The sequence below is a fragment of the Eptatretus burgeri genome, chromosome 9 (genome assembly GCF_056783735.1).
Source record: "Eptatretus burgeri isolate ZD-2024b chromosome 9, Ebu_testis_v1, whole genome shotgun sequence".
Classification (NCBI taxonomy): domain Eukaryota; kingdom Metazoa; phylum Chordata; class Myxini; order Myxiniformes; family Myxinidae; genus Eptatretus; species Eptatretus burgeri.
The window spans coordinates 84,361,264-84,385,344 of NC_140969.1; the positions used below are offsets into that span (position 1 = coordinate 84,361,264).

The window sequence follows — 24,081 nt, forward strand, 5'->3', positions numbered from 1 at the left end:
AATTCCACCACGTGGGACAGGATTATTTGCCAAACTTCAAAATACTGAGAGACCCACGTGGCGAGTTACCGAGTATTCACACCCTCGACGGCACTCGTACGGGACGAGCCGTATGCGTGCTTGACCCGTGCGTGACCAGAGCGGAGGGTCACCGAGTTTCCGTCGGTCCCAAACGCACACCACTACGGCAACAACGGCCTTCTTTAATTCTCCCAACACGCGCCGCGTAAAACCAATGAAGAAAACACAAAAACGAGCTGATACATTTAACACATGGATATTTATTTACAATGGGTGGAGAAGGCACACATAAGAACAGAGTTAAACCGACTAAAGCAATGCAAGTATGTACAAGGCAAAAAGAGTACTTAACAAGTTTTACTACTTAAAGACAGGGCCCCAGACACACACACACACACACACACACACACACACACACACACACACACACACACACACACACACACACACACACACACACACACACACACACACACACACACAGAAGGACATGGACCTTCCCGCATCATACAGTCTTCGACGAGACGAGCGACCCAGACCAGCGTCGCGATGCGGTCAGAAGAACCAGGTGTCAGCGAGATGCGATGGAAGAACCATACGCCAACGAGACGCGATGGAAGAACCAGGCGCCAGCGAGACACGATGGAAGAACCAGGTGCGAGCGAAATGCGATGGAAGAACCAGGCGCCAGCGAGATGCGAGCAGAGTCAAGAGCTCCGTTCAACGCTCATCCCGACAATCAAAACTCTCTTCCTTTTCATTCGCGCCGCAACCTTATTCACCCTTATCTGGGGGGGGGGAGGAAATGCTTCCTCCCTCCCCGCTCTCCTTCACTGGACGGTTTTGGCGTGCAAGATGCGCTTGTCGCCCTGTCATTGGCCAAAACGGGCGCCAAGGCCGTTGATTGGACCGTGGGTGCATGACGGCCGTCCAGTGGACCGCCCTCCAAACAGGCAGAGGAACATTATCCTGTGTGGGCTGTGGTCATTGGACGACCGCCGCCGCGTGGCTCCTCCTTGAACTCCGCCCACCACGGGCACCATGGCATCGGCCAGAGCGAGGTGAAGGTGAGGGTGATGCTGGTGTTGTTGTGGAAGATTGATGGATGTAATAATAAATATACCATCAGAGATGGGGAATCCCCCACCTTTGAATGAAAAAGGTCATACATATTCCAGATAATGAGGGAGGTGAATTGGAAACAAGACACCATTTGGTCATCATCTCAAAAAAGTTCCCCAGGGGTGAAGAACGTAGTAACCAAAAATAATTGAAATCAGATAAGCGGTTTTCCATTTATTACAAAAAACATTTTTTTCAACATGGCCGCCCCAGTCGGCCATCTTGGATCCAGCCATGCCCAAAATCAATAGGGTTCTTCTTTTTCAGGTGGTACATGTGTGACTCAAATTTCAAATTGATACGGCAAACAGTTTATGAGTTATCACACTCACAGCTATAAATGTTGACGCACGGATGGACGGACGGACAGCCAGACGACCTGGGTGACAACAATATCGCCCTTCCGCCACGCGGCGGGGGATAAAAACCCTAACTCTCAAAATAACTCCGCAGTGCATGAACATTCAATTACCCTTTAAACAAGGGACGGGGAGCTATCTATCCACATTTACTTATCGAAATAACTGAGCTGTAGGACCTGTATGTTGAGTGCTCATGGCTTCCAGATTCGTAACATAAGCACATATTTATAAGCAATGCAGTGGCACAAAAGAAAGTCTTACCCTGAAACACACAAGCTGACTGACTAATATTAATGTTCGGTACCTTCCAGGTGATGTATGAAGCTGAAATTTTGCGTGCTGACGGACATCGAAGCTGATATACCGGGAAAAAAATCACAGAATCGTCAGATTGTGTCAGCAAATGAATACATCCAAAAATAAGTGCAGCCTTGTTCTGCTGACTGCAGGTGAGCAACCACAGATAATGAGGACAGTGGGAGGTCATGCTGCAACTGCTGCTATTTATTATGTACCGATGCATGAAGCACAGTTCATTATTGGTTGCAACGTGTAAGCATACCCCACTAGTTTTTACATGTGAAGTGAAAGTGTGGCATCTGGGGGCTGCCATTACCGAATCAATGACTCAACAGTGTGTAAACCTGAGTCAAATATCCGTTCAAGTGTTTCCGCTCCGCAAAGTGCAAAAGGCTCATTCCACTCCTGTGATCATCATATTGAAAGGATGGAAAAAGCGCTTAATGTTTGGATCGGGGACCAAACAGAAAAAAATGCCTTTGAGTAGATTGGTTTATGGGAGAAATCATTGTGGATTTTCTCGGACTTTGAGTAAACCAGTGTACAGGAGAACCCATTATGGATTAACCAATGTTTTCACAAGGCACCTGGGGCCAAAGGCTTCAGTTCAACCATGGGCCATGGAACGAATTGAGGTGAAGGGATTTAGGCCGAAGCAGGATATTAACACCAAAGAGACGGGATCATTTTGGAAGAAGATGCCATCTCGTTCCTTCCTTTCCAAGCAGGGAAGATCTGCTCCGGATCAAGGTGGCTAAGGATCGTTTTACCCTTCTTCAATGTGGCAATGCAGCAGGCGACTTTGTCATGCTCCTGATGATCGAACGGCCATCACTAGTTCTACATCCACATCTTTCTAAACTCCACCCTCCCCCTCTAACAGCATCATCATCATCATCCCAAGCTAAGTCTTGTGTTTTCTATTTACAGCAGAGCACAGAATTAGCAGTATGTAATATGTTTACCCTCACCCACCTCGCTGTTTAAAATATATTTAAAAGGTAAAATGCTTGTGTTTTTGTTTATTTTATTTACATATTTATTTCAATGTTAACATACATACATATATATTTATATGTATATATATATATATATATATATACATACATACATACATACATACATACATACATACATACATATTGTTGCGGCCATGGAAATTGGCACTACACCATGAAGGTCCTCAGGTCAGTTATACCGATAAGTATATGTGTAGTTAGATTTCCCCACCGTTGATTAAAGGGAATTTCCGTGTTTACAGGGCTGTGATCCTTTGAGTTAACCGTTTTTCTTTTCTCTATCATTATTTTGGACCAAGCATCCCCCAACAACCAGATCGCCACCACCAACACCATCCCCAAACCACCACAGCAAACCCCCACCACCTTCGCCTTTCTCCCTCCACTACCATCAACAAACACCACCCGCAAACAAGAAGTCGCCTTCGTCCCAGAGTCAACACCGAAGTCGCGCTGTCCAAAGCCCGTTCGGTGATTTTTACCATGGCCAGACATGATTTGAACAGAGAAATAGAACACGTTACCGAACGTCGTGCCATTGATTGTGAATGAGATCCTTTTGAAGGAGAAGTCGGATCAGGAATCATACACACCCACTTTTCATCCGGCCAATGGCTGAGCATCAGGTGGTGTAGCCCCACCTCCAAACCCGATGTGATCCTCAAATTTGCATATGAACTCCTTCACGGACGGACTCAATGCATTACACGCATTTCGGCGGGACAAAGGCCCCGGCAAAACCCGCATACACACATCGGCTGGTCGGGCGAAATGAAGCTGCGTGGCGGTCGGACTCGATGCATTACACGCATCGGTTCGGCGGGACAGAAGCCCCGGCGAAACCCGCATACACACATCGGCTGGTCTGGCGGAACGAAGCTGCGCGGCGGTCGGACTCGATGCATTACACGCATCGGTTCGGCAGGACAGAAGCCCCGGCGAAACCCGCATAAACACATTGGCTGGTCGGGCGAAACGAAGCCGCGTGGCGGTCAGACTCGATGCATTACACGCATCGGTTCGGAGGGACAAAAGCCCCGGCGAAACACTCACACACACATTGCCTCAGCCAGATCGAAACCACGCGGTCGGGGCTAAACACCACCGTCAGCTCGAAGGGGTAAAGCTGAAGCTGACAGGGCGAGGCTTTGGTGATTCCTACCATGTCGGCTTTGCCGGGGTCAGGGGTCACGCTGACAAGGCAAGGCCCTGGTGATTTCAACCAAGTACGCTTTCTCAAGGTCGAAGGTCATAGGTCGGGGGTTGGATTTTTCCACTCCCCCAACCTATATAAGGGCGAGCACAACGGAGCTCACGGCAGACGGGGGCAGACGGGGGACGGTCGATGGAGAGGAAGCATCTTCGGAACGAAGCTCAGGTCGAAGTTGAGGGGCGAGGAGGGCGAGTTGCTGAGTGGAGCAGGGACGCAGAGAAGGGCTCAGAGGCAAGCCAGAGGACTGAGTGGGGACCACTGCCGGAGAAGGGGCATTGTGGAGGCCACAGACAGGAGGAGTTTTGCTGAAGCCAGTGCGGTCCAGAGCGCCAACTCGCTGAAGGGAGCGGCAGCAGTTCCCCTCTCCCAAACGGAGCTTTGCGCTGAAAGAGCGCCGATAACCCCCGTCTCGCCAGGAGGGCATCGACATTGCTAAAAGAGCCTCAACAACCCTCCCCATACCGGGCATCAACAATCCCCCCCCCATCTGCGCTGAGGGAGCGCCGGTCACCCCGTCCGTTCCCCTCCCCAACCATGGTGCCGACTGTGAAACACGTGCCTGCGCGGAGAATGCCGGAGAGAGCTCACCGGCCACGCCAGGGGCACGAAGTCAGGCGCGGCGATGCTGACATTGCGGCTTGCCCGCCATCGCGCCACGAGGGCATGGGTAAGACCCTTCGGTCTCGTGGACCTGGCCGCTCATCCAGGTTCCCCGTACATTTGGTCCACGGACCTGTCTGTTACCCTTGTCTTTGAGGGTGGCTTTTCTTTGCTTTTGTGTAAGTGCATGTGGTGGCACCGTCTTGTAAAGTAAACTTGTTTAAGTAAATGTGTGAATAAATATTCGGTTGTAACTCTTCAATTGCTTTCACTGTGTTACTGTTCTTACGTGCATGATTTACTGTATGGCTGTAAATACGTGCCTTGACTGAGTGTGAAATAAATGTGTTTGTTGAACTGTTCCCCGTTTCGTTGCGTCCTTTCCCTTGTTTGAAAGTTCCATCTTGCATCACGGAAGGAAATGGTAGAAGGGTGTAAGCACCCAGTAAATAATCACGTCCGTCAGGGCCGGCGATAACACCGCTCAGTTATCACTGAAGCACGGAACAGACCGCTTAAGCGGTTCGTGTCCTAGGCCGGGCAGCGGCGAGGTATGATTGCCCGGTTAACTACTCGCGCAGGTACTTAGGTAGGTCGAGTTTGATGAACAACCCTATCCTGCACGGGTGGCCAATTGGCACGATTGTGGTGAAGTTGAAAGACCCACCCGTGACTAGCTCCCGGCGTTGTTCCGGGAGGGTCACGACTGAATTGTCCGTTCCGGTGGGCGACGCGGTCGCGATTCGAGTTACGTGGCCGATCGCACGCCGGGCGGACCGAAATTCGCAACAATATATTTATGTGTTTATTTCAGTTGTAATGTGTTTAATTTCTGGCTTCCGTTGATCTTCCTCAATATTTTCGAACGACCCCCGAAATATCTTCCTCAAAAGTCCAGAAACCGAATCCCCCGCTTCACATTGGCCCTTGATTTCCACAGTCATGGTTTTAACTATCGTGGCATTTTCCAGGAACCTAACCCCCATGATATTGGAGGGTTTACTGTATATACTGGCAAATACCTCCTGTCACTTTGCTGATGGGAATACCAAGGGAGGGGGAAGGGGGAGAGAAAAAGAGGGAAGACATGTGTATATATATATATATATATATATATATATATATATATATATATATATATATATATATATATATATATATATATATATATATATACACACATACATACATACAGCATAGTATCAGATAATGTCCCGTGGATCTGCTTGTGAGTGGACCGTTGTGAGCGAAGAAACCGCACGGATGGCATGGGTCCAGATTAATCGTAGAAACAAACAAAAAGGTAAGCCACAAAGTACACCAAAACGATGACAAAGGTTCACCATTAAATGGAGTTCTTTAAAAGTGGAAGTCAAGTGGAAAATTAGCGAAATCAAATTCAAAAATATGTCAAACCACAGAGCTCATAAAATGTCAGTTTTTGCCTCGACAACGAGAACCAATGTGGCGGAGTTCAGAATATGAGGTTTGATTTGACTTCTTTTTTATTTATTTACGTCTCTATATCTTTATTAATACGGTATAATGAAAGCGGATCACATAAAAAGGTGAAGCAATGTGATATTGTGTAAAAATAAAAATAAAAAGTTTCAAAATATTTTCAGTGGGCAGACCGGACGACACCAAGGCACAACACGACACCGCGAGGCCGCACCACAGGTGGGTGTGGCCTAATTTGATCCATCGACCAGTTATTACAAAGGAGAATAGGATGGATCTTTGGCTGTGTTTAGCAGAGTGACAGTGGGTGCCACCTACGGGCAATTTTTCCCAGGGATTAACACTGTACGTAAGCACAGAGCAGCGCAGGTGACTGAACTGCATACGTAAACCTTGTCGTTCACTTCACCTTAACATGTCGCTTACTTGTCACTCCCGCGTTGTAAAAAGATATGTGTGAACACCGTCGGGCCACACCTGAGGTCTCTCTCAAAATACCACCTGTCATTTCGCTGATGGAAATACCAAGAGAAAGGGGGGGGGCGAGGAGGGGAGAGGGGAAGGGGGTGTTCTCACATGTGTTTGGTAGGGGCACTTGAAGGGTAAAGAGGGGGGGTTCTGAATTTGAGCTTGGTAGGGCGACTTCAGGGGAAGGGGAGTGGCGGGGGGATTCTCAATTTGCATTGACAGCTTATCAACTTGCGTTTGGTAGTGGGACTTGAGGGGAAGGGGAGGGGTAAGGGTTACCTTGACTGTGGGTTTTCGTTTACCGAAAGTCTAGCTTTACCCACTTATACCTCATGGAGGTATTTAAGGCCGAAGTCACATGTGCCACGGCGGCCGTGGGAACTACAAAATCTACGGCCACTAGCAATTATACGGCGGCCGCAGTATTTCTACGGTCACACAATGTAGCAGTCACATATGTTTTTATTTTTCGGGGAGCTGCACGGTGTATTTATAAATTGTGGAGACCGAAAACGTGGGGTTGCCGTACAGTCTTTGATTTGATGTCGCACGGTGACCTTAAGGGGGCCCTGCGGCGGCTATAGAATTTTCAAGGCAGACACAAGGTAGCCTCAAGGTACCCGCAAGGCGACTGCAGGGGGACCGCAGGGGGGCCCTAAGGCGAACGTGCGGCCAGACGGACGGTAACAAGTGGGTTCTTTTTTTTCTTTTTTCTTCTTTTTTACCAATTCTTTTGTTTCAGCTTGTCGAATTGCTACGGCGAACGTAGAAATGAAAAAAGTTATAACTCCGCGTTATAATTCCACGGCGACCCCTACGGCCTGTAAAATATAGCCAAATGGCATAGGGCCACCCTGAGGCCACCGCAGAAACTCTGCGGCCGCCGCACGTTTCTGTCAATTCAGAGGGCGTACGGCTGCCGTATCCTCGCCGTAGAGCAAATGTGACTTCGGTCTAAGCGAGAGGAGGACGTCGTTTTTTAAAATTCCTCTTGCTTGCTGTGTTTGAAAAGTATGAAGTTGTTGTTTCATGACTTCAAATATTAATGATATAAGCAAGTGGAGGTACATTCAAAGTACACCGCCCCCATTCCAAATAAAATAAATAACAAATCCTCCAGCGCACAACATTGCCAGTCACCTTCAGCGCTCGGCGATGTCACCTTGCAGCACAGGCAGACGAAATGAGAGGGAGCAGTGAACAATAATTGATTGCCGAATTGATTTATTGCATAATTAAAATAAATAAATAAATAAATAATAATCGTGAAATAATTAATTTCTTAATCAATTGATTAATGGCATACCAAAACCACCATTATTTCATCTGAATCTGTAACTTTTTGAAAATTTAGTAATTCATCAAAAAAAGGAAAAATTAATAGATTAATTGATAAAGCAATAAATCAAAATACTCTTAATTGTGAAATCACTTGTTGAGTGTCATGTCCAAATATCAGCTTCCTATCTCAAAAGGTGCCTGAGATATTGCCCAGATGAGAAAGAAAATAAATAACTAATTCATAAATTGATAATAATTAAGTAATTAATCAATTAATTGATTAATCAAAAAATGAAAAAATACCGTTTTTGCCAAAGTACATCTTCACTTTTCTGCACAAATTTCAGTTTCCGAGCTCAAAGGCTGGCTGAGATATCGCCCGACCAAACAAGAAAACGAGCAAATGAAAAATCACTCAGTGACACTTGGAAAAATGGAATGGCACTCAGTAGAGTGCATACCTCCCTCCACCAGGCTGAACAGTTTACATTTTGTATCCCACTGATCGGTCGGATCTGAATCCAGACCTCAACCCAAATCAAATTGGCTTGTTCTTTTCACCTAATTAACTCATCCACCTAGTTTTGTCATAACTCGTCCCCAACTTTTTGAGATATCATGCTATACATAGTTTTTGGCCCCATCTCTCAATGGTGAAGAATCACTGAAAAAAACTTCTCGGATTCAGATTCGGATCTTTTGAATTGAAATTAATTTTGAATTGAAAAAAAAAATTGAATTGATTCGTCCTTGTCACACTCCCAACTTGTCCACCAAGTTTCGTGTGAATCCATCGATAAACTTTTGAGATATTGTGCTATATATCGTTTTTGGCCTGATCTCTCAATGGTGAAGAATCACATAAAAATCCTCCGATACAGATCTGGATTCGGATCTTCACCAAAATTAAGCATTGCTGTCCTTGGCTGGTCACCTACATATACAAAAAAAATTCAGAACAATTGCTTGAAAATTGTGGCCAAAAATCGTGTGACAGACAGACAGACAAATGCTACAGACCAACATACTTGGCAAAAAAATACTTTTTTAACCAAATAACAAACGGAGCAAAAACCAAGTACTCCCTTCCTTCGGTGCCTGGCGATGATATCATGCATTGCCTGGACATGGAATTGGGAAGGAGCGGTGTACAATTTTAATAACTTTAAAATAAAGATGTAACTGTCAAAATGACTGCTGAAATGGTTCGAGCGAGGAAAGATTTCTGGCCTTTGGAGTGTTAAGCAAGAAAAGGACTTGACAGAAGGGGGGAAGGTGAGGGATGGGGATTAACCCCCTACAGTTTCATAGGCAGGCCGATGCATCAATGTGATTGCTGTCCCACGGATGGATGTAAAACTGGACATCCCATGTGCCGGCATTAGTACAGGATTGAACGAAATGGGGTACGCGTTCAAACAGCATGCACCATTTTTAGAGAGATTATAACATGGGCTTCCCTTGAGGGATGAGACTCGTACAGCGGCTGGCACGCTGTGTACCCACTGTGGAACTGGAACTCTCAGAGATGGCAATTACTCTTCATATTGAAGGTATTTGTCAAATCTTAATTTTAAGCTTTTGTCAGATTTAACTAAGACAATGGAGCACATATTTATATTTGTATTTTATTTTGTAAATATGGAGTTTAGGGAGCATATCCTTGCTTGAAGTAAACACGCTTAGTTGGAAGAATCGCTAATTTCTTTCAATTTTCAGATTTCACTCCAGATTTCAACACGTGTTTAATCTACGAGCTTCGATTCTCAAATCTGAAGACAGATTTTGATTATATACTGTACTTTAATTAGTCTGCAAATCACTTTTTATGTCACGACAACAAGTGGATGCCAAAAAAAAAATTAACAAAAAGGTTGCGAGTCTATCATGGAAAAAAAAAGACGTATTGTTACGAATTCTGGCCCGCCTGGTGTACGATCGGCCGCATACCTCTAATGGCAGCCACGTCGCCCACCCGACGGACAATTCAGTCGTGACCCTCCTGGAACTACCGCCAGGAGCCAGTCACGGATGGGGGTTTAACCTCACCACAACCCAGTCCGCATTCTACCTGCGCGAAATAGGGTGAATCGCCGAATGTTGATATACCTAAATACCCACACGGGTAACCTAACGAGGGGTTGCACCACGCCGCAGTTCGGCTTAGGGCACGAACCGCTTAAGCGGTTCGTTCCGTGCTGCAGGGATAACCGAGCGGTGTTATCGCCGACCTCGATGGTTCAGTGATTCTTCTTTACTCGGGTGTTCAAAACCCACTACTCATTCCACGATGTAAGATGGCACTTTCAAAGGGGAAATAGGACACAACGAACGGGATACATTCAAATAATGCACATTTATTTATACAACACGTATGTACAGCCAAGGCAGTCATCCAAAAAAATAGAAAAAGCATGGAAACAAAAGCAATACCACCGAATATGCTTATAGTGTACAGTCACTTAAACAGGTTCTACTTACGGACACGGCGCCACATCATTCACACAGAACAAAAGAAATGACCCTCTCATAGGCAAGGAGATAGACGGGGTTCGTAAACCTTTATGGCCATGGGCCGTGGATGACCGAATGGACCCACGAGACCGATGCTGGTTACCTGCACCCTCGTGGTGCGACGGTCGGCTCTCTCTCTCTCCCCGGCACTCTCCTCTCGTGTGCGCAGGCTTGCGCGCCCGAGCTGGCAAAGCGGCGCTTCCCGTCCGTCTCCCAAGAAAAGAAGAAGCTCGAGCTCACGAACTAGCTGCTCGAAGGAGAAGAACCACCACGAACTGAACTGAACACGATTTGCGAGCTCGACGAGCAGCCACCACAAACTGAACTGAACACGAGCTGCCAGCAGCCATCATGAACTGAACTGAGCACGAGCTGCGAGCTCGACGAGCAGCCACCACGAACTGAACTGAACACGAGCTGCCCGAACCGCCAAGAGAAGAGAGCTCGACCCCGACCACCAAGAGAGGAGGGAGAGCCCGCGTGCAGTCCGCCAAAGATAGCGCAGGGCTCCGCCCTTTGCTCCTCCCCGTTTTTGGCTCCGCCTCCCTTCAAGAAGCTTCTCCAAAAGGGGCGTGCCCTCACTCTGACCGCCTCACGCCCCGTGTCCACCAATCGCGAGCAAGCTCCTCGCCGCTTCTCGTGCCAGCCTTGGCGGCGCAAAACGGCGGGAAAACTCGCGCATCATCTCAGTTCTTTTCACTGGGCCTTCGCTCGACGTTTTCGGACGGTTTTTTGCGGTGGAAAGGGTCGTAACGTGCTCTGTCGAGCCAAAATAACGATAGCAAAAGAAAAACGGATATCTCAAAGGGTCGCAGCCCGGTGAACACAAAGAATTCCCTTTAAACAACGGTGGGGACCTATCTGAACATAAACTTAGCGGGATAACTGATCTAAGGAACCTTTATGGTGTATTGTGAATTTCCACAGCCGTAACAATATAATGCATAAAACCACTCCAAGCTCGTAATTTGAAAACTATATCGCCTACAAAAGCGATTTATACAGCGATTCGTAGGTATGAAGATCAGGCATTCGATTATGTGATTGAGGAAAGTGAAAAATGTTTCATTTTCGAGTACTTTGCTGTTCAGAAACCATTGCGGCCTGTTCAAAGACAAGCTATTTTTGAGAAGGCCAAAACAAAATGGTGGTGTAAGAACAATGCGAGGTGACAACGGGCTGACCAACATGGTGTGACGTCATCTTGGTAAAGCTTTTTTTGTTTTTTGATGACCATCCCATTAATTATCTTCAAAAGGGGTGTTTAAATTGACCCAAATGCCCAGTTTTCATTCATGCCTCATGGTAAGGATTACACTGCGTGATTTGCCATTGCCTTCCCAGTGAAAGTCAGGGCAGGAATTTCTAAATTGTTGAGGGTGCCAGCAATAGCTTGCCTCTTCTTTGCAAAGTTAATATCCTCCAACTAATGTTAGCAGATGGTACAGTAGACCAGTTTAACGTCCATCCGAGGGACTGCACACACACTAATGAAACACAATGATGCACAAACAAAGAAACAAATGAAAAATCACTCATAGAGCGACACTTGGCAAAGCAGCACAAAATAGAATGGCAATGGACGGTTGTTCTTTGTGGATTATGCGGTTTTACTATACGAGATATAATCTGCGGCGATGCTTACCATAACAGTCAGGAGGTGTGTCTGATATATAAAAGATGAATGTGGTCATCATTGGTAAGATATTTATCAGTATGCCATCCTGATGAGGGTAAACAAGCCTGAAATCCGGATAGGCTGCTCCGTTTGATGGTTCACTTATGTTGACCATGTAATCCTTGTCTGTTTGACAGTCACCGGGCTGAGGCCTCTGGGTTGGAGGTGACGCTTTGGTGGAGGACTGTGTCTAATGGGGATTGGGAGAGTGCTTGTCACACTCCACATATTTCGATATATATATTGTAACGGAAATGGCCCTTATTGGACTACTAAATACAGGATCAGCTCAGATCCCCCAATAAATGCCTGTTTTGCTTGGTTGTTTGGTAAAGTGTACGTTATATGTGTGTCGGGAGATGTAAAAGGCTGTTTTATTGTTTGTGCATTGGTGGTGGAACGAGAGATCCCTCTTATTCCTACCCCATCCTGGGATAGGCCTCTCCCACTCGGCTGAGATGGTGTGGCCTGGAGAGAGGGTATGGCTAAAGAGAGGAAGTGACGCGAGAGAGGCAAGCAAATGAGAGAGGAAACGAAGGTTTTGTAAAAACAGTGCTCGTGTCTCGAAGCGAGCAAACGAGAGAGGAAACGAAGGCTTCGTGAAAAGGGTCCAGTGTGTGGAGATAGTCGCTCTCGAAGCATGCTCGGGATTCAAAGCGAGCGAACAAAGGCTTCGTAAAGAGGTTCGGTATGTGGAAACAGTCGCTCTCGAGGTGCGACGTGTTTTGGAGGCGAGCGAACGTAGGAGGGACAGTGTGGACTCTGCCGGTACAAAAACGGCAGTCGGCTTTGAGAGGCTGCCTGCACGTGGAGTCGACGATCGACTCGTATGGGGAGGTGATCGACAGGTTCGGCCTGCGTCTGGCCGCGGAGCCTCCGACGGTCCTTACTTACCTCACGGCTGGACACGTTGTCGATCCGCCTGCGGAGCCCGGCACCTCAGTTTGGGCCTTGTCTGGTGAACGGGCCAGGCCTGGATTTGTATGCTGAACCCTGGAGAGAGAACGGCTGAGGCCCATCGTTGATCTGGCGGACTTGTGCCGTCGACATTGCGCAGGGCCCGAGCGCGCGGAGACCGCGTGCATGAGGTCTGCGACAAAAGGACAAGCGCCATTTTGCCACGCGGAGTGGTTCGAGCTGAGAGTTCGAATCCGTGGACATCCGCCTGTTGCGAGCGACATTCGTGCTTTTTGACACTGTCCTCTCGTCCATGGAACCTCACCAAGTACTCTGTCTTGTCTTGCATGCATGCTGTTTGTCTTTGTCTGCAAGTGTTGTATAAAGCATATTTCGGTAGCGACCCCCTCGAAACCTGTAGACCGTGGTTCCCTAGTTAAGAATGGGTTGAGGATTGTTAATAAAACCATTGTCGTGAATTTTGCTTGTGTTGTGATCCCCGATGTTCCCCAATAAATCTGGTTAATTCGTATGAAGTTGCCGCTATGGATTAATTCGTGTCGCGTCGAGGAACGATCCGATCGATTGGCATATAAAACTAAAATGGTTACAGACTGGCAGAAAACGCGCGGCATCTGACACAACCAGTCTGTAACCAGGGGTTCTATTTCCCCAACTGGCAAGGTACAAGGATTACGTTGGTATCGCGATTGAAGGCGCGTTACCCGAGGCCTGTGCTGAGCCGGCCGGCGTTATAAACCCCGGAGACGGTGGTGGTGAGGGTGGCGCCTAGGACTGGGTGAGAATCCCGCCTCCCCGGATACGCAACAATATATATATATATATATATATATATATATATATATATATATATATATATGTATTGTTGCAGTTCTCGGAGACGCATGCATCCAACATATGGTCTTCCCAAGACAGTTATTCCATAAATGTACGTTTAGATAGTCCCTTCCCTTTTGTCTTGCAGGACAACAGGGGCGTGCGTTGCGAGGATCTCATAGCTAGGTTTGCTTGCATCATTTCTTCTTCATTCCTATTCTTCTTTTCTGATTACTCCTGAGGTAAATCTGAGCCACATGCACCCTTCGCTGTGAGATGGGTCCTCAGCAAAGGCCAAGCAGGGATTACGCTGGACACCCCTGCATAGAAAACACAGCCTGCCAAACGCATGCGCAGCGGCAATTTCCACCCAATGGACAAGAAGCACATCAAGCACGACGCCCACGCTGCACGGAACATGTACCGAGGAGATGGAAGAAACAGCACCTTTGAAAGGGCGCTCAAAAACCACATGAGCATCGACAGCACAGAGCTCCCGTCCTCAAGCGATCCCTCAATCGAGGCCGATAATAGAAAGGCAACACCACGCCACGTTGTGCATGATACAGGTGGCACGTACTTTTCAACCCATTTCTGGACTAATTATATCGATTGGGTTTCGCCCCGTGCACACAATAGCAGAATCGGGCGAACGTGAGCGCTGGCCACGTGCGTAATGGCGGATCCACGCACACTGTACGTAATGTACTCGAAGGCAGACCCGTGCACCGCTCACGACTTTGTTATCGTATAGAGCAGAGCATGAATGTACCGCTCGCGAAACTTTGTATCATACAGAGTAGGGCACGAATGTACCGCTTGTGACACTTTGTTATCGTACAGAGCAGAGCACAAATGGACACATCTTACTGTCTCTGCATGGTTTCGCCATAACATCATACCTTCGGTCCAGGCTGGCAGCCGCGGATGTTCCCCATGGACGGCGAATGTCTTCTCGCCTCTACGGCCAGCTAAGCTGCGATCGGGCTGAGGAATGTTGTACAGCTCGGGCCACGTGGCACACATGGAGCAGGCACATTGACCAGCGCTGGTCGGGGTGGCCGAGCAGGCATGCAAGACCGACGCCACTCTCGGCCGGTCATAAGGGCATGGCCCGGGGGTTCGTGCAAGGCAATTCATGGCACGGTGTTCGGTGTGGGCGATTCGTGTCATGTTGTGAGGTCGGAGCGGGATATTTTTGTGGCTTGGGGATATCTTGTCGGAAATGGAATGTTGCAGTTTCTGGCCATCGCAGCCGGGCCACGCAGGGGGTCGAGGCCAATCAGAGCGCCCGATTCGGGTGACGACACAGCGCTTCAGGGTGGCCCCCCACCCCGTGCCGCGGGGCCTATAAAGGTCCGAGCAGAGCCTTCGATCTCCCTGCCTCACCTCCCGCTTAAGCTGTTCTTCGACTCCGTACGTCATCACTGTACTTCGCCTCCTCTTCTCCGCCCACACGACACTGACTCCACCCACCCACCTGGTCCCGCCTACCACTCCGTACACTCGCTCTGGACTCCACCCTCCCAATTCAAGCCCCTCCTTCACACCGACAGTCTCGACGCGAGCTGCCCGAAGCAAGAGACGACGCGCCAGCTGTCAGGGGGGTACCACACCACGGAGCGTTCCCCCCAAATGTATTGGTGGCGTATTCGGGCAAAAATTATACAAAGGCACAGAGAGACCGTTGCCTCACCTCCTCTCCTGTCTTGCTGCAATACCTCCTCTTCATTGGGTTTTCTGTGTCTGTGTGTGTGTGTGTCCTGGTGCCTGTCCACGTAAGCAAGACTGCAGAAGGTTATTGGATTCGTTAGATATCCCTTATTGTCGGGTTTTCGGTGTGTGTGTGTGTGTGTGTGTGTGTGTGTGTGTGTGTGTGTGTGTGTGTGTGTGTGTGTGTGTGTGTGTGTGTGTGTGTGTGTGTGTGTGTGTGTGTCTGCAACGCGAGGCTCCACAGCACAAACCAGCAAACCGATTTCGATGAAACTTGGCGAACAGGTGCCATATTGGCTGGGAGTGTGCGCGTTTGAGTTTCGTTGCTAAGTAACCACCCGTTGCTATGCAGCAGCCGAAAAACCGCGTTCACTATTTTCAATACTTGTCCTACAGTTTTGAATGTGGAGAAACGAGACTTCGGAATTAAACACTTTGAGATATTTAGAAAATTTTACTCGAGCCGATTTTTGATTTAGGTTTTATTTTTCAAAAGGTAGTCCTTCAAAAATAGGGTGTCTATTTACCTTCATTTTTTATAAGGGGCTTAGGAAAGTGGGCGGAGCTTAGGGAAAGTGGACGTGGTTGATGAAAAGTGGGAGTGGCGTAGGAAAGTGGGCGTGGCTTATGAAAAATAATGTGTTGCTCAGGAGGTGGTCAAACAAGAGCATTGAGAGAAGTTTATCGGGTTTTCCGTCTGTGTGCGTGTGTGTGTGTGTGTGTGTGTGTGCGTGTGTGTGTGTGTGTGTGTGTGTGTGTGTGTGTGTGTGTGTGTGTGTGTGTGTGTGTGTGTATGTCTGCAACGCGAGGCTCCACAACACAAACCAGCAAACCGATTTCGATGAAACTTGGCGAACAGGTGCCATATGGGCTGGGAGTGTGTGCGGTTGAGTTTCGTTGCTAATATATATATATATATATATATATATATATATATATATATATATATATATATATATATATATATATATATATATATGAATTGTGTGTGTGTGTGTGTGACAATTTGTCTTCGAGATGGCCAAATGTATCTTCATCAAACGTTCAGAGGTTCAGTCGTGAGTATACATCAGTGAGTGTCGGGGAGTGTTTTCAGCAAAACAAACTTTTGAAAATTTTGAAAAGAGAGTTGGATTTATTATTATTATTATTTTTAAATCACTCAATAGTGCCCAAGCCTTTGTAGCTATGTGAAAGGTAATATTAAATTATCCCTGACCCCATTTCTTCGTGGGTGAAGGGAAGTGTTTTAAGCCACCATAAAAAGTGATTTCTTCAAAATGCCAACATGATGAGAACAGTAATGAGAAACACCAGGTACCTCATCTAGTGCCGTGTGTGCATGTGTGTGTGTATATATATATATATATATATATATATATATATATATATATATATATATATATATATATATATATATATATATATATATATATATATATATATATATATATATATATATATATAAATATGTACACACATATATACAGTACATATGTTTCTTTCTTTTCTGTCATATGTATTTTGCAAACACAAACCTTCATCTTCGTTTTCTTTTCCCTCAGCTCGGTTTGACTTCCTTGCTTCTTCACGCTCCTCCTCTCGCTGTTTGATTCGTAAGAATAACGCGCGTTGAGCTGCTGGCAAGAAGTCCGGCGCCCTCACGGCTCGCTCGTTCTGGCTGCTCTCGGGTCCAGTTCCGTCCGCTCCAGCCCCATCTTGGCCGGACGTTTCACGGCCTTCGCCCTCACCTCCACTTGGTCCCATTATGTCGAACAGTCGAGAGAGGTTGGTGTCAGTCAAGCCCTGCTCAAGGTTGAAATCTGTTGGGTGAGGAAGGAGAAGAGCAGGTCATTCTCAGATGAATTAATCAGTTTCCATAGAAAATGAAGGACAGGATTGGAAGAAGAAAAAGAAAATCCTACACATCTTTTTTGCTAGGTTATTGAAGCAAATGAAACTTCTTAATAAGCTTGATCTGATGTGTGACATGGTAAAAAGTAAGCAAGTAAGCAGTTGTTTGAGAAAAGACACAAATGCTCAATTCTGTGAGAAATCACCCATTATTAAATGTTAGATTTGCAATGCTTCCACCTCTGGTTTGCATGAAACTCATCGTTTTGGTTGAATCTATGCAAAAGAAATCTCAAAATGTACATTTTCAGCAATCCCAGGAGATTCCCAGAGTTTATCATGCGCGAGTACAGAGAAGATGCCGAGACTGGAATAAAGTGGTGAAGAAAGCACTGCATCCCACTTTTTAAGATTGATCACCTGTTGTTCAAATTTTGTAAGGTACGAAAGAATGTTTTTATCTTCAACACCAAGCGAAGAGCATCACCATCCTTTCACTTCATATACGAGAGGCAGAAACAATAGACTTTGGAATGGTGTGCATACTGGTTTTAAGATGTTTTTTTTGCTTTATGACGCTTCATTCAAAGTCAAAGGCTCACGTGGCTTTCCGTAAATCGAGGTGCAACGACTCTCGAAATATGTAACTGGGAAGTGGGATGTTTGCCAATCAAACACGTTTTGACCTCATTAACTTACCCTTTAACCCACACCAGATGAAAATGTACATTTGGGGTGCTCATCAGGAACCCGAACAACGGTACAACTTATTATGCGATCAATCCCCGCGGTGAAATGGAACATCCATGAAGTTTCATGCTCACATTGTGCCATAAACAGATTTGGGAATATTGCTGCGCCACGTCAAACTATCTTCACAGCATCAAATCAATAAATAATATTCCACACAATCATCACGATGGTTAAAGACCTTTACTATCCCGGTTTTTCAATGCAGGGGTCTACATTGAAACCTCGTGACATTTTCTGGTGCATAATTTTAAACCACCACTTACGGCCCGTCGCAATGAACTTTATAAAGTTTGCAAATATTATCTTCCAAGTCGTATACAGTGACGATTCGATACAGAAAGATAATTCATCTGGTCATCTTATTACCTCGGACATCGAAGGTGGATGTTAGTTGTGCATTCACCCGTTTTTGTTTTTTTTTTTGTCTGCTAGCAGGATATCTCAAAAAGTTGTGGACGGATTGGGACGAAACATAAAAACAATACTTCAAAACGTTGTGGACGGACGATGACAAAACTTGGTGGATGAGTTGGGTATGTGACAAGAACAGGTCAATTAGATTTTGGTTCAGGTCCGGGTGCAGATCCGGCTTATCGGTGGGACACAAAATGTAAACTGTTCAGCCTGGTGCTCTACCGAGTGCCGTTCTAGGATTCAAATAGATTTGAAACGAAATCCAAAATAACGTGTTCAAATTCCTGTGGATGAATTTTTGTGTACGCTTCGTACGTGTACAAATAAAAGTGTGTACGAAGCGACCGGAGCAATAATGTGAAAAATCGCACGAGTGTCGTTTGAGATATTTGTAGGTAAAAATTTGGAAAAAACACCTTACTTTTGTTTTGCTGATGATGCCTGAAGGAAGAAACAGCACAGAGGCTTGTACGAGCATGCATGTTGGCCTTCGGGCCAAAGTGCATGTGTATTGGTACGACAAGCTTTGCTTGATGCCCGAGATAAGTGTTACACAAACATTAACAGGATAAATATGACATTTTCATGTGCAAATATTGTTTTGTTGCTTGCAACATCTCTACTGCAGAGTTTTCTATTAATACAACAAAAAAGATGAACATGAAGCATTACCCAAACAGCTTCCGTCTTCATTTGCTTTTCCTTGCAAAGCGAGCAAGGTCTCCAGGATGCTGGCCACATTGGCCACACTAGCTGCTGGCCCAGGAAGCTGGCCAGGCATAGGTATCACTGGTGGTGGCAGTGGTGGTGGCGGTAGGGATGGAGGACCTCCCGTCATCATATCGATTGGTGGTGGCATCATGGGAGGCGGGGGTCCCATTGGTGGAGGTCCCATGGGTGCACACATGGGTGGAGGCCCCATAGGATTCATGTTTTGCATCGGGTTCATCATTGGCATGCCTGGAGGAGGGCCCATCATTTCTGGCCCCATCATTTCGTGGCCCATCATGTCGTGGCCCATCATGTCATGGCCCATCATGTCGTTGTCTCCCGTCATACAATCGGTGTCATCATAACCCATCATCTCTTCACCTGGGCACATTCCTTCCTGGCCAGATGCATGCATCCCCATGTGATCTGGACCAAACGGAGGATGCATTGGGCTGTCAGACCCAGGAAATGGTGGTGGTGGTGGCCCAGAACCTTGGAATCCAGGTCTGTAGATCAAGGAAAACAAGAGGAAGGACAGAATGTGGATGTATATGAAAAGAATATCAAGAAACAAGTTACACTTTCTTTCAGCACTTCACGGATTATTCCTGCAACATAAAGTAAGCAACACAAAGCATACACTATAATGGTATCATGGTTCGTTTTGAATATGGCTACACACATCAATGAGCACGCAGCCCTTGGGGTGACAAGTTGTGTTTGTACATAATCATGGAGTGGTGAGGCGTTTAAAGATCAAATCATTCATTATGCCCAATGAGCTTCTCTCCTGAACAACCCACCTGACACCCATCTTCTGTGCCAACTGTGCAGTAGGTTTTACAACGATCTCAAATAATGAAGGAATTTTTTTCCCTCTGTCAATACAACCCCCTGGACCAGGTGGTGGACCAGGTGGAACATCCGGCCCCTCTGCATGATCAAAATCTTCAGCACTGCAATCAGGACCTTCTGTACCATCTGCACTTCCTGTCGGGCCTGTACCCCCCATGTTAGATGGTGGGGGTCCCATGTGTGATCCGCGTTGTCCAGGAGAGGAATGGGGAGGCGGGGGGTGGTGGTGTCCTCCAGAAGAGTAACCAGATGGGCCTGTAGGCGTGGGAAGGAGACCAATGCCTGGTGGAGGCTTGGGAAGCGGTGTAATGCCAAGCTTCTTGAGTTCTTCAACCTCCTTCTCATCCTCCGCATAGGCCTCAGCTTCACTGTCGAGCACCTGTGCAATACACATCAGGGTGAATAGGAAACGTAAATAATTCGTTGGTTAATGACGACATGATTATAATTACTTACAATAATGGAAAGCAGTAATTACAACGATCATTACATAAAATAAATGACAATAAACTGATTAATTTAATGCATTCAACAGAACGTTGATCAAAGTCTGGTAACCAACGTGGGAAGCAAGGAGAAAGGGCCGGCAGGAGAGTCTAGGTGTGTGTGTGTGTGTGTGTGTGTGTGTGTGTGTGTGTGTGTGTGTGTGTGTGTGTGTGTGTGTGTGTGTGTGTGTGTGTGTGTGTGTGTGTGTGTGTGCGCGCGCGTGTTTTTGCATGTATGCATACTAAGGGAACTCAAAGGGATTGTATGAATGAAAATTGGGTGTTGGGTTAATTTCAACACCCCTTTTCAAAATTTATTAACGGCCTTATTGAATTATCCTTTAATCAAGGTGCCATCCTCGTCCCTCGCTGGGTTCTAATGCACCATTTTTTTTGGCCTACTCAACAATTCCTTCCTCGACTTGGAACAGGCCGCAATGGTTTCTTCACGACAGAGTGGTATTTTTTTTTCCCACTTTCCTCACTCATATCATCGAATGCCCCGTCATCATACCGACGAATCGCTGGATACATCGCAATGCTTGTAAACGCCCGGAGACGCTCGTGTTTGTGGTTTTATTTAATTTCCACACATGCGATTTCCGACTGCTAAAAAAAAAAAAAAAAGTGTTCATTTGGCCAATCGAAGACATTGTTTGACATTCCGGACGTTTCCCTCATCTATCGCTAATCGCTAATCGCTTGCCGAGCCGCCTGCTATTGCTTATCAACCGTCTCGTTTGAATGCTTGCTTGAGTGCTTAAAACCACTTGGCTAGCACTCCACAAGCCATGGCGATACATGGCAAATGTACCTGCACTGTCCCTCTGCACACAAAATCAAAAACACAATAAAAAATAGGACCACTGGACCTGTAGCTTATCTGGGCCCTTGCCTAATGTTGTAACCCAAATTTGGTGGAATTCTGACTGGTGGGTCTGGTGAGGAAGATTTTTGAAGGAATTTACACGATTTTCCCAATATTTTACAAGTCCATCATTTTGACACACTTCTGGTCATGTGATCAGTATGGCCTCCGAAATTTAAAATCATGACCTTGTCCTAATGTTGTAACCCAAATTTGGTACCATTCTGACTGATGGGTCTGGAGAAGAAGATTTTTAAAGTCGGCTATTTTTGACATATTTAAAGTCATGTGACCAGAACAAACCTTGAAATTCCTGTTACCAGTCAGGAGCAGTGTGACCACTCCTTGGCTTTTTTCACAAGATCTTGGCTATTCGTTGTTCACCTTGGCATCTTGGTTTTTGATAGGTTTTCTTGGCGTATAGGTTTTCTATTATCATCGCTTTTCCAAAACCTTGTGAATTCTTGGCTTTTTTCATTGGCTCACCTTGGCATTTATGAAAATGAGGAGTGCTCACACTGGTCAGGAGAGGAATGTTGCGGCAAAATTTCAGCTGGATCAGCCCAGCGGTTTGGCCGGAGAAGTCGATAAAGGAGACAGACGGACAGACGGACGGACGGAGCGCAATGACAATACCTTATATGGAATGTATATTCCAGATAAGCTAAAAATACATTGATCGACCACCTGCCTGTATTGCGCCCCGTGGAGTGGTGCGGTGCCAATCCTGCCGCTCATCAACGGATGGATGGAAGAAAGGGATGGAGGGAAGGGATGGATGGAAGGATCGATGAATGCAGAGAAGGGATGGATAGATGAATGGACCAAATTGATGTTTGACAGCCATGGCGAGACTGTAAACGGTGGTGTAAATATATATATATATATATTTTTTTTAATTACAGCTGTTGTGGGTTTTGAAAATAAAATTACAAATTGATATTCAAGACAATGTTAGGTGACAATGTAAGTTAAATATATATATATATATATATATATATATATATATATATATATATATATATATATATATATATATATATATATATATATATTTATAAACGTGTGTTCCGTTGTCTCAGTTATATCTGCCAAAAGTTTAAAAGGTAACCTTCACCTCGGAGCAGTCATGCTGAGCACTGCCCAGAGATGCTCAGAGACGCACCCTCTGGTGAAGTACTTTAGGGGTTATTAGGGTACTTTAGAGGTTATGGAAAATATGGCTGAGAGTTGTTTCCAAAACCCAAGCTCATTGCACGTGCTACAGGAAATGTAATGGCAGAGGAAGGAGCAGCAGGTGGGGAAAGTTATTCATTCATTCATTCATTCATTCCTTACACCTCGTGTTCACTCTGTGTGATTGGAATATCGTGTGTTCATGAACAACTGTGGAACTTGCTGTGAATCCACTTTCCCTCCATCCATCCCATCCATCCCTTCCCCACATCTTTGTCTGTCCTTGCTTCCCCACCCCTCCTTCCTCTCTCTCCTCCCTCTTCCAACTTTCATGAAGTGATAAACAATGGGTGGTTGCGATAAGTTCCCCCAAGTGGTGGTGTTGTGGTTTGGAGTTGGTTATGTTGTGCTGTGGTGATTACGTTGTGTTTTGAGTCGGAAGTGTCGGGGAGTGTGCAGGATGGGCACTTTTTTGGCGGTTGGAGCGACTGCTGGGTTTGATTCCACAGTTTGAATTTTGGGATCCAGCTCGGGTTCAGAGATTCTGGGGATTATCGCATTTTGGTTGTAAAACATGTGCTGAAATTAAATAAAGGCACAAACGTTTATAAGCATTGCAGTAACGTTGCATTGCATTGCAGTTTATAACATCTCCGGGCATTTATAAGCATTGCAGCTGGGGTGTGATGGGCTCTAGGGTTATCTTGGCCGAAGCCAGATTTCGGGGTTTGAACTGTGGGTTGGTGGGGGGGTGTTCGTTTTTCCAGTTTGCACATTCTTTGGCACTCCGGGCATCTCCGGGCAGTGCGCGACCCCCTCGGAGAGAACCAGTTCCAGAGTGAGGAAACAAGGTGGCAGTTGCAGTTCGAGTCACATACCTCAAGGGAAGCCCATGCTCTAATCTCTTTAAAAATCGTACGTGCTATTTGAAAGTGACTGGTGGTTTTGCTATCCTGTTTGAACATGCCTCTTCAGTTGTGAATAAAAAAGTTCATTTGCAAAAATTGTTTCTGCATCATTCGTAATTCATCTAAATGTGGCATTATTGGTGGGGGGGGGGTCAATAGTTTTGCAGGCCACTGTAACCCACCCACAACTTTTTGAAATATCATGGTATACAGTGTGCCTGGTGTTGGCTTAATGGTTAGGGTGGAGGTCTTGGGATCCCAGGGTCCTGAGTTCAAATCCCACTTGGCCATTGAATTAACATCAAGAAGGGTTGACTCAGCCTGTCATCCTTCTGAACTCGGCAAAACGAGTACCAGCTTGCTGGAATGATTGAGCCATTTGAGTATCCTGCGTCGGAGTGGTGACCCACCCAGGATTGTGCATAATGGCCCAGGAGACTGCTTCAGCAGCACCAACACTGTACAGAGTATGGTCCCATTGGATGGATGGATGGATGGATGGATGGTATACAGTGTATTATTTTTGGCCCTAATCTCTCAAGTGCGGTGAATCATTTTTAAACTTCTCGTA

General features: G+C 46.2%; 1 protein-coding gene and 1 long non-coding RNA gene across 5 annotated transcripts in view; one reads left to right on the forward strand and one right to left on the reverse strand.

Annotated features, from left to right (window-relative positions):
* The window catches only part of LOC147020489 (uncharacterized), a 35,226-nt gene extending 11,560 nt beyond the window's left edge, over positions 1-23,666 (forward strand). The window contains exons 2-3 of one of the 2 annotated variants that reach the window (XR_015061852.1): positions 1,817-1,954; positions 23,370-23,666. This is a non-coding gene — a long non-coding RNA (uncharacterized LOC147020489). Of the gene's footprint in view, positions 1-1,816; positions 1,955-17,651; positions 17,874-23,369 lie in introns of those variants that run through there. The other variant, XR_015061854.1, reaches the window with a different exon arrangement.
* LOC147020490 (zinc finger CCCH domain-containing protein 4-like) overlaps positions 1-24,081 on the reverse strand; it is a 61,923-nt gene that overhangs the window by 4,063 nt on the left and 33,779 nt on the right. For all 3 annotated transcript variants that reach the window (XM_085895869.1, XM_085895868.1, XM_085895870.1), the window contains exons 9-11: positions 20,022-20,452; positions 19,180-19,724; positions 17,025-17,309 (exon numbers count right to left, since the gene is read on the reverse strand). In XM_085895869.1, coding sequence (XP_085751995.1) covers positions 17,025-17,309; positions 19,180-19,724; positions 20,022-20,452 — 1,261 coding nt within the window. The remainder of the gene's footprint in view (positions 1-17,024; positions 17,310-19,179; positions 19,725-20,021; positions 20,453-24,081) is intronic.